Genomic DNA, 15,955 nt, shown 5'->3' with positions numbered 1-15,955 from the left:
GAACTCACAGAGATCCTCCTGCCTCTGCCTCCCGAGTGCTGGGATTAAAGGCGTGCGCCACCATCGCCAGGCTGACTTCCACTTTCTAGAAAGAAAGAAAGAAAGAAAGAAAGAAAGAAAGAAAGAAAGAAAGAAAGAAAGAAAGAAAGAAAGAAAGAAAGAAAGAAAGAAAGACTGATTCTCAAGGCAGGCAGTGGTAACACACGCTTCAATCCCAGCACTTGGGAGGCGGGGGCAGGAAGATCTCTGAGTTGGAGGCCAGCCTGGTGTACAGAGTGAGTTTCAGGACACTCAGCGTGCTACACAGGGAAATGCAGAAAAAAAATGAGGGAAAGAAAGACATGTTCTCCGAGAGTGAGAAAAGCAGAAAACCAGAGCTTCCTTAGGACCAGGACATGAGACCGTGGGGGCTTTCAGTGCCGATCCCTGAAGGTGATGACCAACAGAGCATTCTTCTTAATGCTACTCAAAGAGTGTCATTTGTTAAAAAATAAATAAATAAATAAATAAATAAAATAAAAATAAGGGCTTGCTCTAGTGGAGTATTCACCAAAGAAGATTGCCCAGACATGGGTTTACGCCAAAGAAAATCTTTATTAGCTGGCTGGTGACTACACTGAGTGGCCAGGATCCCACTGTAGCCTGAGCCTTTCTCAGGTTGAACTTTCAAGCTCAAAAACCATGTCCTAGGTTGACATATTTCAGTTAACAAGAGCAGTGAGCCAGAAACAGAAGCACAGTGCCAAAAAGCCAGGTCAGCACTTTTAGAGACTGTCCCAGAGCCATGGACTTTGATGGATTAGGTCTTCTTTCTCATTTTTGGCAGGTGGTGACATCTATATGCTGACTTTTATGGCCTGAACGATGGTACTTCCATCATGGGGTCAGTTATGCTAAGGGATGGAGTCCTGTACACTCTCAGTAAATGAAACTGTAAGGTGGGTTTATGAGGAGAATCATGATGTTTAGGAAACAAGAGTGTTAGGAACACAAAGTTCTGCATCATTGTAGTCCTCAGTGGCACAGCTGTGGGCATCAGGGACTGGGAAGGGATACTGGTGGACAGAGACACAAAGCTCTGGGGTCTCCCCAATAGTGAGCAATTGTTTTTCCCCACTGCTGTTTGTATATTGTTGAGCTAGCGACTAGAGACTGCGCTACAAGCAGAGCTTGAACAAAAAGTCTCTGTGTTCCCCTCATCAGAGTTCTTCCTCCTGCACTTCCCTGCCCTTGGAGGACAGTCCTCCTGGGATCTAGATCTTTCACCTGCAGCTTTTCCTCAGCGGGGACATCCGGGTCAGTGCTTGAGAAACACTGCCTCTGTTGAATGTAAGTGCTTGGATACGTAAAAACATATATTTTTTTTTTCATATTAACCTATAGATTCGTAGTAATTTTAATTAAAATCCCAATCAAAGGAGCTGACAGCCAGGTAGGGGCCAGAGTATCCCACCATCCATTCTATCTGTAACCACTACATGGGGTGTGACAGGCACCCTTTAATGAGTACCATAAGGACACTTTCAGTGCTGGACGGTGGTGGCGCACGCCTTTAGTCCCAGCACTCAGGAGGCAGAGGCAGATGGATCTCTATGAGTTTGAGGTCTACAGAACTAGTTCCAGGACAGCCAAGGCTACACACACACACACACACACACACACACACACACAAACCCTGTCTCAACAAAAAAGAAAAAGAAAGAGAGAGAGAGAGTGGAATAGAGAGAGACAGGAAAGGACGGAGGGAGAGAGGGAGGAAGGGACGGAGGGAGGGAGGGAGGAAGGGACGGAGGGAGGGAGGGAGGGAGGGTGGGAGGGAGGGAGGGAACAAAAAAATACCTTCGGTGGCTCCCAGCATGAAGACTTGACCACAGCTAACAAGATGGTTCCAATCACCCACAGCAAGCATGGACTGACAGGTGATGCAGGGCTCCACAGGGTCCTCATGGAAGGTACATGCACTGAGTCACTCTGCAGATACCTGAGTGTACATGGAAGACTCAAGGCCCTTCCCAGATACCACCAACCCAGAACCCTGTCTGCCTCTGAGTTCCCGTGCAATTCCAGGAACCTCATCAAAAGGTTCAAGATCTGCTTTCCTTCAGGAGCCTTCTGAGGAGATGTGGAGGAGGCCCCAGAACACAAAGAAGACAATTTTAGAGCCCCATGTACCGAATACTCTTTTAACTTTCAGAAATAAATCACAGTAAAATTAATTTGCATCACTGTGTAAATCAGCTTTCCCCTGCTTGATTGACACCCGAGACAAATGGCCTGAAAGAGCAAAGATTAAGCTTGTTTTCTAGTTTCAAAGACAGCAATCCACAGTCAGCTACTCCCTTCCTTGGGGGTCTGCGGCTGGTGAGAAGCCTGTGCTAAAGCAAAGCTGCCCGGGTCCTGGAGGAGAAAGGAGGGCAGAAAAGGGCACCTGGGTCCCAGTATCCCTTCAAGGACACACCCATGGGGTCCTAACTACCCACTAGCAGTACCACAGGCCATAAGCCAGCATTTCCTCCGCGAGTCTTTCAGAGATACCTACAATCTGGCTCACAAACTGGGCGTGGGTGTGCAGGTCTACAACCCCAGCACTTGGGAGGCTGAGGCAGAAGGATGAAAATTTTGGATCCAATCTGGGTTTTCAAGAAAGTTCTAACCAGACCTAGGTTATAGAGTGAGACCCTGTCCCAACACGTCCTAAGCACTCCCAAAAGATCAGTCCTAAAACATTGGTTGTTATGACGCTGTTAGACACGCTGTGCACTGTCATTTCCTGCACAGTCCCTGCACTCGGCTGTGTCCAACACTCTGCTGAGCTGGGCACCGTCAGTCCGCAGGTTAAGAGCGGGCACTGCAACAGTATACTGAGGTTGAAGAAATTCCAAGTCATGGATGCCTGCTCTCATCAGTGTAATGTACACAAAGGGATACCTATCGAGGGGACAGCAAAAGACTCATGCAGTTTTATGAGAAATGAGGAAGTATTTCTTGATATATCTTATCACTTCATCAAGTCATAAAAACTAATTACTACTAGAGTATCATTCTGGATGTGCTTCACAACAACTGAAATGTACCATTGACGGGAATGCAGGGGAGGATTGATAACAAGGGGTATTTACTCTGCTGAAGTAAAAACTCTCATCTGTGCATCTCTGGGGATGGAGTTCAGTGGAGAGTGTTTATCTAGAGAGCACAGATCCCAGGTCCAAATCCCAGAGTAAAGAAAAACACATTCAAATTCACATGAAAGGTCAGTGCTCTAGCATGGGCTTATACCAGACGATCTTAGGTAAAGAGGTTCTCTTGAAGGTCCTCAGTGTAAAACTAGGCAATTTGTGCTAGTCTGGAGGCAGATGTGGGTAGCTGGAAATGTCCAAAGTAATCCCTTGCAGGAAACTATCAGAAAAATATTATGCAGCATGCCCTTAGGACAATTTTTGTTATTATTTCTGAACACAGTTTTTAAAGTTTGTTAACCTTAACTTATGTGTGAGTATGGGCGTGTGTGCTTGTGTGTGCGTGTGTATGTGTGACATGTGTGCAGGTACTAACAGAAGCCAATAAAGAAAAGGTGTCAGACTGCCCTGGAGCTGGCGTTCTCTGCAGCTCTGAGCTCCGGGTGGCAACCCTGAGTTCTTTGGAACAGGTGTCTGGAAGAGCTGGAGGTGCCCCTAAGCTCTGAGCCATCTCACCAGTCCCTAAGATTTATTTTTATTTATGTGTATCTGTGGGTGTGTGCATGCCCACAGAAGCTATTAGAGGACATCAGACCCCCTGGAAACGAAGTTACAGACAGTTATAAGTCACCCAACACAGGTGCTGGGACCAAACTTAGGTCCTCTGGAAGAGCAGCACGTGCTCTTAGCCGCTGAGGCTTTTCTCCACACCTCACCGTCATATTATGTGAAGACTGAGAGACAGAAATGTACATATCTCTTGTGAATCTGGCTATCCTAGCCAGGCGTTTGGGAACCTTGATCTGTCTGTAACACAGTCACAGTCACAAAATCTGCAGTCAATCAGCAGGTGATACAGAGGTATTTGTGCAGAGTTCAGATTCAGACTTCCAAGTCTGTCCCATGCGACATGACAACGGAGCTAGCAGCACTGCTCTTTGGGTGTCCGTTGGTTGGTCAAGAGACGAAACAGAAGGCTGGTTGCACAACGAGGCAATGTGTCAATCTGTGGTCCTGCGTGACGACTCCCCCCCCCCCCCCCCGCCCCGCCCGGGCTCTGCCAGCTCCACCCCCAGGGCTGCTCTATATATGTGTGTCCAGGTAGAACTCTCATTTATCCCTGATTTCCAGGACAACCAGCATTGTGTTCTCACCGGAGCCACAACATACACCGGGTAAGCCCCTGGGCTCTAAGTCTGGGACGGGAGGGGCGGGGGAACTGTGAGCCCACGGTGCCAGCAGAGGGCCTTCAGGGAGATGGGGAGTAGTTACTTCTCTCTGTTCTCACAGGAGTATGGGTGTGAAGCTGCTGGAGCCCCGACTTTGTCTCCTGCTGTTGCTGCCACTTGTCATAATGGTCGCCTCAGTCCAGGTCCCACGGGGTTTAACCCCTTCCCAGTGGTTTGAAATCCAGCATGTAAATAATAGGCCTGGCCTCCAATGTACCGCAGCAATGCGGGGGGTTAACAACTATACAGGACGCTGCAAGGACAAAAATACTTTTCTTCATACAACTTTTGCTGCTGTCGTCAGTGTGTGTGGCAGACCAAACACTCCCTGCAGAAATAGGACACACACAAATTGTCATAATAGTCCTGCTCAAGTATCTTTAACTTACTGTAACCTCACAACTCCAGCAACACATTATACACAATGCCGATACCAAACGTCACGAGCAACAAAGTTCTACAGAGTTGCTTGTAACAACAGAACTCCACAAGACAACGGTACTTATCCAGTGGTTCCGGTTCACTTGGATGGGCTATTTTAGCTCTAGAACCAGCTCCACGTTCACAGTGGTGAAGAGCCTGCTCCTCTGCCTGTGCTGCGGTCAGCACCTGTCCTCATGAAACTGTCCCCGGTTCCCTTCACATTAAACTGAACAGATCTTTTCTACTCAATAAACACCTTTGCATACTCATCCGGATCTCTGCGCATCTGTGTGTGCGTGCACTCATACAGGCATGTAGTGTGTACGCATGTGGGTGTGTTGTGTGTGAGTCTCTTTGTGTCTATCTATCATCTGTGTATGTGTGTGTGCACAAACATGTGTCTATGTGTGCGTGTCTCTGTTTGTGTCTGTGTCAGTGTGTGTGTGTATCTGTCTGTGTGTCTTTGTGTGTGTGCCTGTGTATGTGCCTGTGTTGAGACAAGTCCCCCATGCTTGCATATCAAGCCCTCTACCAATTGAACCATCCACCCCTCCCCTGGGGAACAGACTGGAGTATGAGAAGAGATGGGCATTGCCCCAGAAAGTTCCTACAGGGCATCTTCCCTGAAGTTTATCTGTAGGAAAGAAGTGGCTGGCAGAGGGGACCAGAGAAGTGGGATCTCTCCATGAGGCTAATCCATGTCCCTCCCCCTGCATAGCTGTCCTCTGTGGTAAATTGTGAGACCATTCAACACAGCCCAGGAAGGCACAGATGCCAAGATAAGAGAACTGGGATCCACACAGAAAAGTGCAGAACTGTGTTGAGAAACATGGGAACAGGCAGGGGCCATCTCTTGAAAGACACAGGCCAGGGCCGGGTGGTAGTGGCGCACGCCTTTAATCCCAGCACTCAGGAGGCAGAGGCAGGTGGATGTCTGTGAGTTTGAGGCAGTGTCTGGTGCAGATGGAGCAGAGGTGTGATACGTCACAGCTGTCCCTCTCTTCCAGTCTGGACCCCCAGCTCCTCTCTGCTGCACCTCTCTGGGTCTCCAGAGGCGGCCCTTGGTCTCTCATCACCACTGGACAGTGGCAGCACTTCTGACTCTCGGTGGGTACGGCCCTGACTCTGGACAGGCTGCAGGGAAGGTAGACCTCTGGAGCAGCAAACAAAGATTCTGCTGTTCTGGATTGGGGTGTGAATGCTAGGTTTGGGGATAACAAGGTTTGACATAATCCATTGACTTTAGGTAAACTGGGTCAGCATGAGGTCATCTCATCTTCTGATTCACACACAGTGACATAGATAGTAGAAGGGGTACCACAAAACGGGAGCCACATCCTATGGAGAAATCTCTGAGCCTCCCACCTTTTCCCCCCAGTCTGATTGCCTTTATTGAATGACTCATTCATAGAAACAGAACTGCAGCCATAGCACGGAGACATAGAACCGAGCTCCAAAACACAGAGCCAGAGCTGCCTCTTCTCCCAGTCCAAGAGCTATAAAACCATGGTGGAGAGGAATGAAATGCCTTCCTGAACCCAGCACCCTTGGCATCTGGAACAGACTTGGTGGACCAGAGTGGCCAGGGCCCAGAGCTGGGTGACTCCCTGTAAACACCAAGGCTCTTAGGCCCATGTGACTAACACAGAACTTGGCTAAATACTGACGAAAACTCAGAAGCCAGCCCTGAGTCCTGTAGTAAGGCAGAGCCAGGGCCACACAAGGACACACATGTCCCTCACTTTCTAAAACAGGCACTGGGGCTCCTGCTCCCATGAGGGGAGGAAAGGGCTGTGTGGTTGGCACCGTTCCTCCTTGGCCTCTGGACATTCTCGGGCAGTGTCAATGGCACTGGGAGGCTCCTAGGTGGGGCTTGGCAGGACTGTGGGTGCAGAGGGGACAGTGAGTTGCCACTTCCCACCAAGCCTGGTGCTGGCATCATTCTTGTGGCTGTTGGAATGAGGAAGTGACCTCTGAACTCAGCTCCCCAGATCAAACTCAAACCGGGCTGACTCTCACTGCACAGAGCCAGCTCCAAGCACAGGTCGAGGGAGGAGGGTCGTACCTAGGCCCTCGCAGGCCTTAGCGCCATAAACCTGGCACCAGCTGGCCAGGGCCCAAAGTCTCCTACCCACATCCATCCAGGCAAGAGTGGGCAGTGATAGCAGCCAGCTGCAGACCCAGAGAGAACAAGGATCCTGGTGCTGGACAGAGATTCAGGCACCAGACTAGGGCCCTGGAAGGGGTGTGGGAGGAAGGGCGGGCTGCAGGTCCTAGGCTGAGAAGAGGGAGGGGATGAGCCTCCCTCACCTTTTTACAGGGCACATCTGTTCTCTTTCAGGAACACAGCATCCCTCACACAGCAGGAGCAACTGGGCACCTGCCTGCCCACCTCGTCCATGGGCAAGCTCCTCATTTCATCATCCGATCGTTATGCACTGAGCAATTACTGTGTTCTTAGAACAGCTCTCAAGTGATGGCGGCCCAAGATAAGCCTTTACTGACCTACGGTACCAGCATAAGAATGAGTGTCTGAGATTCTGTAAAGTGTCAAGAGGAGACATTTGCAGAGCAGTACAAGGTCCAAGTTCTGGTTACATCGCAGAAAAGACACTCCAGGAATAAAGAAGGCCCCAAACAAGTAAAGGAAATCTACACTAGATAAGAACTAGATAAGAATCACACTACTTGCCAAAAGGAGGGGATTGAGAGAGACAGAGACAGAGAAATCCACTGTCCTAAAAAATAAAATTAAATCAAATGAGTTCAAAGATCAGGTTGCCAAGTTTTTGCACCCCAGAGGGACCTGCACTAGCCTGTCCAGGGACTAAAATAACCACAGAAGACACATGGCCTCGGTGACGCCTATGTTGTTTGCTATTCTGGGGTCACACAAGGTCACCTCAGATTTTTTGGGTTTGTTGTTGAATATTAAAATGTAGCCAGACATGGAAGCACAAGCCTGTTGTCCCAGGCCTTTAGGGACAGATTCAGAGGCAAGATGATATAGCGGCAAAATGAGCCCCCAGTATCTAGAGAAACTGTCTGGAAATCTCAAGGGCTTGGCAGTAGAGCTTGGCATTAGAACGATGAGGTCCCGGGTTCCACCCCAGTATCACAGATTAAATTATATCGTTAAAGGTGGACTGAATTACTGTAGGGTTTTAAAGGGCTTCTTTGAGGGCTGTGATTTTGAGAGGGGTCCACCAAACCTAGAGCCTGTGGTGTGAGCTCCAGCAACGGCAAAGCCTCAGACACAAATATTTATCTGGACAATGTGGAGTAAAACGAGTCCCTTAAGAGATTGCCAAACTGCACCTTTCTGTTTACCTTGTGGGACAGTCCTATTTACCTAAGCACAAGAGTTGGCCTCTTAGGATGGCCCAAGGTTGCACTGTATTTCTGTCAAACAGCCTTTAACAAACTGGCTCATCAGGTTATATATATGATGGCGGTCTGAGCAAAGCTAAGGTGTTTTGTTTTGTTTGCTACACGGTCCCACTATGTAGCTTTGGCTGTCCTGAAACGGGTTTTTTCTGTCTCTGCACAATTCATTTAAAAGATACAGGAAGGGACCTCATTTATTCAGACAGAGAAGCAGGGAGCGTGTGTGGCCCAGCTCCAAGAGAGGAAGGGGTGGTCTCCTGTGGGTCACAGGGTTGTTGGCATGCCAGCACTTTTCTGGGCAGACCCTGTCTTCTGCATGTAACAGATCGCCGGGAAGGTTGCGATCTGTGCATCTTTCCCGTGTCACACACTCTACAGTCTCCTTCTCTAGCCCATTCTGGACTCCCCCACCTCAATACCCCACTGAGAGGTGTGACCCCAGAAATCTTCTTAGGGTGCTGAAGAGCAACGATCCTCCTTCTGTAGCTTCTTTCCTGCTGCTGAGGGCATAGACCCTGCCTGGAAGGACCTATTCTCTCCATGGGCTGGAGAAAGGGTCTGTTTCAAGTCCAGACATTTTGGGGTTAACCCCTTAGTAGCCTTAGAGTGTCAGCACCTTTGTTCCCAGAAATTGTTGGGTTCTAGAAGAGACACAAGCTAGAATACAAGGACCAGAAGCAGAAGCTGCCATCCAAAGTGTGAATATGGAAGCCAATGGGGTATGACTCCCCACAGTCAGCTCCTCATGGATCCAAAGAGAGAGCCTGGCCATGCCTCTTGATAGATATTGTAATTTAGGTTTAGAAAAGGATTTGGGTGTACTTTAATCATCCCTGCTAATTTTATAAAATTTTGTTCAATTTTTTATGAATTGCTAAACCCAAAGCAGCACATTTAATCAAGCACCACAGACATGCCTGGGCAGCCAAGACATCCAAGTCCCTGCAGTTTTGTAGGCCCATTTCTGTGAAGGAGTCCAGGCTTGTTTGTCATGCTGAAGAGAAACCACAGTGGGCTTTTGTAACCGTCATCTTGTCGAGGAGACTGCCGCATACGAGAAGGAACCTCTCAGCGTATCCTCCCCAAGGCTGTTCATCCTTGCCCTGGGGTGTCAGTATTCAGGATGCTGAACTCAAGAATGCTTGCTCACCCTGGGTTACACCTCACTTGTGTCTACAAGGAGGGTGTGAAGAGGAAGAGCTTGTGGAAAGATTCCAATTGGTAATGCATCAGAAGTTCAGAAATCCTTTGTGGAAAGGTGTGCAACGGGCCCTAGACCAAGGCCCCAGACCCACTTAGCACATCTGATGCCACAAGGAAAGAACCATCCAGGCCTTGCAACCCAGCACACAGGCAGCAGCGCTTGCCAGAATGGAAAGACCGACCTAGTCCAGGGCAAGTCCATACCTGCTCTGACCTCGCTTTGGGCTTCTGTAGTCTCAGCTTCTGGCTGAGTGGTCTTGCCAGCTGAGGTGTGTCAGCACAGGTTGCATTTTTTGTCTTTAAAAGCTCACCCTGAGAAAGGCTCTGGACTAAACTCAAGTCCCGACACTTGGTGTTTATTAGCCAGGAGGCTTTATTAATAAAGACTTCCTATTGGCTTGAACCCATATCTGAGTGGTCTGCCCTGGTGGATTCCTCACAACAGGGGCACAAAACACATCAACGTCCCATCTCTGGACAGGTCAGAAAATATCATTGTTCTGCATCAGATGACACCAAATGACAATGGAGAAAGAGTGGACTCCGGGACACGTCTTGGGGAGTCTTTGCTACGATGGCATGCGAACAAAAAGCTGATATCTGGCATAAGAATGCCAAGGACTTTCCCCAGGATGCCAGTTCATAAGGCAGATTCAGAATGGTCACTAGGAGATCATTCCCCAGGACCAAGAAGCTCACGCAAGAAGACTCATGACCAGAATGTCCAGTCTCTGGCTCCCCTGTTGTCCTCTGTTCACACAAATTGCACAGGGACGCATTGAGCATCCCTATAAAAGGACAACTTCCACAAAATTAGAAAAACAAAACTTCATCCCATGAAGAAATTTATGTGGCCCTTCTAGCTCAAAGTCACAATCTGATCAATCAACCTTCCAACTTGAGAATCTGAATCCAATTTGAGTATTTGAACAGTTTCTAGCATTGTTAATGGTTTTCTTGTGTGGGTCATTTCCTACACACTGACTGGGAGCCTCTGAAGGACAAATCTTAGGACAGAGCTAGCAATCAGAGGAGTGGGGAGATCAGCCACCTTGTTTTAAACAGGAGCCAGGGTTATATTACTCCTTGTAGAACAGGAAAAACATAAAAGCAGGAAAATCAACAGTAAGAATTTTCTTTTATTTGACCAGGAGAAACAATTCCATTTTTCAGGAACGAGCAAGCCCTCCTGCATTTATTCCTATTGGGGGAGGGCGGACACACACGCATGCCATGGCCTGTATGCGGAAGTCAAAGTCGCTGCTCTCCTGCCAGACTCAGGTCACCAGGCTCGAGAGCCTGCATTGGATCCCAGGTGTGGGAGTTTTCCTCCGTGTCTTCTGGTCTCTGGCCTGGGAGCTCTGGTTTTATCTCGGAACTATAACCCCAGCTGTTAACATCCAGAGGCCATTGGGGTTCCCAGGACCACTTGGTAAGGCCCCTTCCACGAAGGAGCCAACTGCTCTATGGATCTTCCCAGAAGGCCCCAGCTCCCTCCAGACTGAATGTGTACAACCTTGTTCCCATGTTCCTGTAATTCTTGTTGGACTCTCCCAGTTCAGAGTGTGCTGTCTGGTTGGCCTCAACGCCTAATACCAGATCCCATGGAGGAAAAGCTTCCCAAACGACAACAGGGCTGTGCTTGGTGTCAGTGTGGAGCCGCTCTCTCCCTCCTGAGGGCAATGGGACCAGGGTCAGCCATTTATCACAGATTTTGGCCAAAGGTTTTGGCTAGGATCTGTTTAAGAACTTGATTAAAACCCTATCAACACCGCCTGAGCCTTGGGGCTTCCAGTCAGAGTGCAGGTAATATTTAACCCCTCGAGTCCTGTGGTGTAAAGGAAGGTCCATTAATGATTCTAATGGCCAGGGGAGACCAAACCTTGGTATAGGGCCCATTTTCCTTCTCTGTTGTCTTTCCAACTCCAGTAGTTAAAGCTTTTATTTAGCCAGTAAAGATGTCTACAAATATTAACAGCATTTGAAGTTGGTTCAGGAGACAATACATCCTATCTGCCAGTCCTCACTGGGAGGGGTCCATCTCCTCTATTGGAGGATGAGGGAGCAGAATGGTGAGGAGTGTGGGTCTGACCTGCTTGACTGTGGGTCGGTCTCTACCCCGGAAAGAGCCAAGCCACTGTTTCTAGAGGAGCATTCCTGCCTGGATGGAATGAGACATGCATTCCCTGAATTGCCTTCACTGTAGGGCCTGGAAGGGAAAGTGTCTTATTCCCCGCATTGGTCCATGACAGTTTCAGGTGCCCCCTGTGCTTTGTGCCCTGGAGAATGATCTGATTTTACATTGTGTGTCCTTGGAAGGAATGATGCCAACTCTCAAGGGATCTGTAATGATGTCTTCTTAGACTCTGTGCCAGCCTATTTATTGCTTAGACAATATCATATATGACCTTCTGATGACCCTTCTGACACTAAGTCGAGGGGCCAGGTAACTTCCTATAGGTTTAGAATCTCTTCTTTATGTTTCATAGGTGAGTTGTTGGCTGTTAATCTTCAAATTTTTCAGAGATGGCATCATGGACACGTAACATCATGAGGACAAACTTAAAAGTAGTCTAGATCTTAACCTTTTCTCTTTTTTTCCCTAGAATGAGTTCCCATAGTACAAACTCGAGGAGGACAATGTGGTGGACTCAACGGTTTCTCTCTGGGCGACCACAGATAACCACCCTAATCAGGAAACAGTTTCTCCTCTGCCCCTCCATTATCCAGGGACTGATGCCGAGTCAGCCTGGCTGGCACAGGTGTGTACCAGACAGGAAGTCTTTTCCATGAGCACCAGTGGAGCAGATTTGGGGTAACACAGACCTCAGATTGTCTAGGAAGCTGCTCTGCTGTTTATTAGTCTACTCCCAGTTACCCAGATGCAGCCCTGTAATTCTAGTGTGGTGTAGGAGGTTCTTCTGTTTGTGTGTTGTTTTCATTGGTTGAATAAAGAGACTGCCTTGGCCTTTTGATAGGGCAGCCCTTAAGTGGGCGGAGTAGACAGAACAGATGCTGGGAAGAAGGGAAGTGTGGCAGACACCAGGTTCTCCTTCCCCAGACGAACACCGGTTAGACTCATGCAGGTAAGCCATAGTCAAGAGGTGATACACATTAATGGATATGGGTTAAATCAAGATGTGATAGTTAGCCAATAAGAGGCCAGGCAGTAATTTAATTAATACAACTTCTGTGTGATTATTTTGGGTATAGGCTAGCCGGAAGGCGAGACACAGCCCGCACCTCCCCTCATACTACAGAGTGGCACCCAACGTGGTAACGAACTCCACCTAAAACCTGAGAGGGCTTAAAAAAGGATTCTAGACACAAATATAAAGTTTAGCATAGTTGGCAGCATGTCATAGCTCCCTTAAGAGAAAATTTCCCGACTCAGCAGCCTTATTAAAAAAAAAAAAAAGCCGTGCCATTTTAAAATGAAGCTTCCTGGGTCCTGCCGCCAGTGCAAACTCCTGGCTATGGAGCATTTGTGGGCCCACTCTGGGTCGGGAACAAAGTAGCTGAGACCGTGTCCATGGCTCGGCTCTTCCTGCCAGGGTGGGCAGTGGGATCAAGTCTACTAGAAAGTGGTGGCTTTTAAATACCAGTTTCTGGGCTGTGCTGCCATAGCGAACTCTGTCTGGCTCTTGCAGGAGACAGAGAATTTGGATGGGGTTTTGTGAGTAAAGTGCTACGGCTTGCTTGATGGCAATGGGGACTGCTGTGTGCCTGGAACTGTGTGCGGCTCATGGACACCAAATGGCCCTGAGGCAGGAACAGCCCTGGCTCCACTCCACCATGCTAAACTGCGCTGACCTCAGGCAGGAACTATCGTAATTATCATAATAACAGCACAGGTAAGGTTTAGACTGGGCGGGAAACAGGCGGTACCGTATTACCCCTACATGGCACAAGCTAAAGTTTTTAAGAAGCGCTCGGCATTTTAAGAAGTGCTCCTGGACAGTAGAGAATTACAGACAATGCAATAAGTCAGATTCAAACATAAAAGACCAGTAAATGGGTCACAGTGTTAGATAGACATATGTAGGCTTGGGAGAGAGAAGAAAAGGAGTATTAAAAAGTCATAAAGTAAAGTTAATGCTTTAAAAAGAGGGTAAAGTCTTTAAAGAGATGGAGTACAGATAGTTATAGAGTAAAAGAAATAAAGAAAAATAAGCCATGTAAAAATGGAAAATTCACAGAGAGCCTGGATTCTGTATATTGTGTTTTATTTGAATTTTTTTGACTGTGAAGGAGTTAACTACAGAGAGACATTTCATTGTATGGGCTGCTAAGCTAATCCACCATGTATATTATAAAGGTATCTTGACTTTAGGATTTGGGTTTACGGATATGATGCTTTGGAAAAGAGGTTCTTTTGTTTTGAATTGCTTCTAGGCCAATATGGTATGATAGACCATGTCCTCCTGAACCGTCACTGTGAACACCTTCAGAAAATTACTTCACCCAACTGCTGACTGACCTAGCATACAGGATACGCCATGAAAGACCTGATTAACAGTGCCCCCATACAGCACAAAGCAGTTTGGGGAGAAAGAACTGTGCCCATATTCCCAAATATTGTTTATAACTGTTCTTTTACATTTAAAGGGGAATATGATATAGATATGAATAATTTACTTTGGTATAAATTTTTCTCTGTTGATATAAATTTAAGGTTAATTTTGTTATATGTATATGTACTTCTGATATTGATTAAGGTATTGTGATTGTGTAGTTTATTTAAAAATATAATGTATAATTAGTAAATAAAGGTAGTTAATGGATAATTATCAATAATATTTAAGCTTGTAGTCATGTGAGTTAGATTTTCTAGATATATAGAGATATATTTCAGTTAGATAGGCATTCTTCATATCTTTCAAAGACTATAGAATATAACATTTAATGTTTTAATAGCTTAGGGCTTTTCATGACAATTAGACATGTCTGCTCCAGGCAGCACCAGCTACTTCAAGAGGAAGATGGGCATTAAAGAGGTTCCCTATGGAGTTTGATAGCCATTTGGGCAAGAAACTGCTCTCGCCTGGACTGTTGCATAAAATGGACACAGAGAACCCTCAGAGAGAGGACTGCTGAACTTGCCTAAAGGTGAGATGATCCTTCGGGGTGAGACATTCTGCAGGATACAAAAGAAAGTGACTGAACTGTCTTTAAAGTTTCCTGCTTCATGGAAAAGTCTGCTGGATACTATAAGCCTGTAGGCTGAAGATGGATGCCCCAACAGTACAGAATAACTTTGGGTGACTGTCCAGGCAGCAAGATGTCTCTGCCATTTCTAGAGTTTTGGAAATTGCTTACTTCTTGTTTACCTAGGTAATATTATATCCTTCTGGAGTCTTTGATGGAGTTGAAGAATGGTTAGTTATAATTACTGTTTCCTTTGTTATGATAAAAGATAAAAGAGATACAAATATCGTAACTGTAATTCTTGCTTGATAACTGTTTTGTTATATGTAATTTTACTATGTTAGGGTGAAAGCCTTTCTTTTTTGTTTAAACAAAAAAAGGGGAAATGGTGTAGGAGGTTCTTCTGTATTTGTGTTGATTTCATTGGTTGAATAAAGAAGCTGCCTTAGCCTTTGATAGGGCAGCCCTCAGGTAGGTGGGGAAGACAGAACAGAATGCTAGGAGAAAGAAGGCAGGCAGAGAGAGCTGCCATGAAGCCGCCAGGTCAGACATGCTGAATCTTTCCCAGTAAGCCACGGCCTCGTGGTTCTATACAGATTATGAGAAATGGGTTGAATCAAGATGTGAGAATTAGCCAATAAGAGGCTAGAGCTAACGGGCCAGGCAGTGTTTAAATGAATATAGTTTCTGTGTAATTATTTCGGGAGTTCAGCTAGCCGAGCGGCCGGGAGCCAGGCAGGATGCAGCCCACTGCTCCTCATTACAACACTAGTGTAGACTTTACCTGGTGGGGTGTGAAGGTTTCTAACCATTGCCTCCAGAGACACCTTGGGAGCCTCTTCAACAAGCAGTGCTGTGGCTCCCAGAGCTTCTGGACAGGGACTGATGCCAATGCCACAACATCCAATGTCTTTGGAAAACCTATTAGAGGCCACATCTGTCCCAGCTGTTAGAGTCAATGTCCTGAGGGCATGGTCTTAGTTTTCAACCTGCTTTATCTGCTTAGTAGATGGTTCCAGCTGACCATCCTAGTTAAGGGGACCCAAGTGTGACCTTTTGATAGCCTCATAGAGAGGCTATCACGTCCATGTAAAAGTGAAAACCCAGATTCAACAACGCCCAGTGGCACCCATCTTTATCTTAGGTACAGCTGGTCCAGTGGTGACTCCAACCTTGCTACTGTGCTGCAGAAGAGAAAAGACATATGAAAAAGTAGTTTCTGCTGAGTTATCTGTGTTTTTTTCTGGGAGACCTTGAAGCCACAAGAGTCTAGAAAGTTGAAGACACTAATAGACTTTGTTTTGAAATTTTTCAAGGAGGGATTCATTTGAAAAGGTGATCTATATGTTCTAGAATGGTTCCTTATGGTTAAAACAGGCCCCTAAGTTT

General features: G+C 47.0%; 1 protein-coding gene across 1 annotated transcript; it reads left to right on the top strand.

Moving 5' to 3' along the window:
- Positions 1-4,311: 4,311 nt before the first annotated feature.
- LOC126492882 (eosinophil cationic protein-like) lies at positions 4,312-5,029 on the top strand. Its single transcript, XM_050129520.1, has 2 exons — positions 4,312-4,351; positions 4,467-5,029. Exon 2 carries the CDS (start codon positions 4,471-4,473, stop codon positions 4,945-4,947), a length of 477 nt encoding a protein of 158 aa, XP_049985477.1. The 5' UTR covers positions 4,312-4,351; positions 4,467-4,470; the 3' UTR covers positions 4,948-5,029.
- Positions 5,030-15,955: the final 10,926 nt, after the last annotated feature.

Source organism: Alexandromys fortis, unplaced genomic scaffold, assembly GCF_014885135.2.
Source record: "Alexandromys fortis isolate MF-2015 unplaced genomic scaffold, M_Fortis_MF-2015_v1.1 scaffold_285, whole genome shotgun sequence".
In the NCBI taxonomy this organism is placed as follows: domain Eukaryota; kingdom Metazoa; phylum Chordata; class Mammalia; order Rodentia; family Cricetidae; genus Alexandromys; species Alexandromys fortis.
Note: the sequence above shows the minus strand (reverse complement) of the source record. Positions and strands in the feature narration are given on the sequence as shown.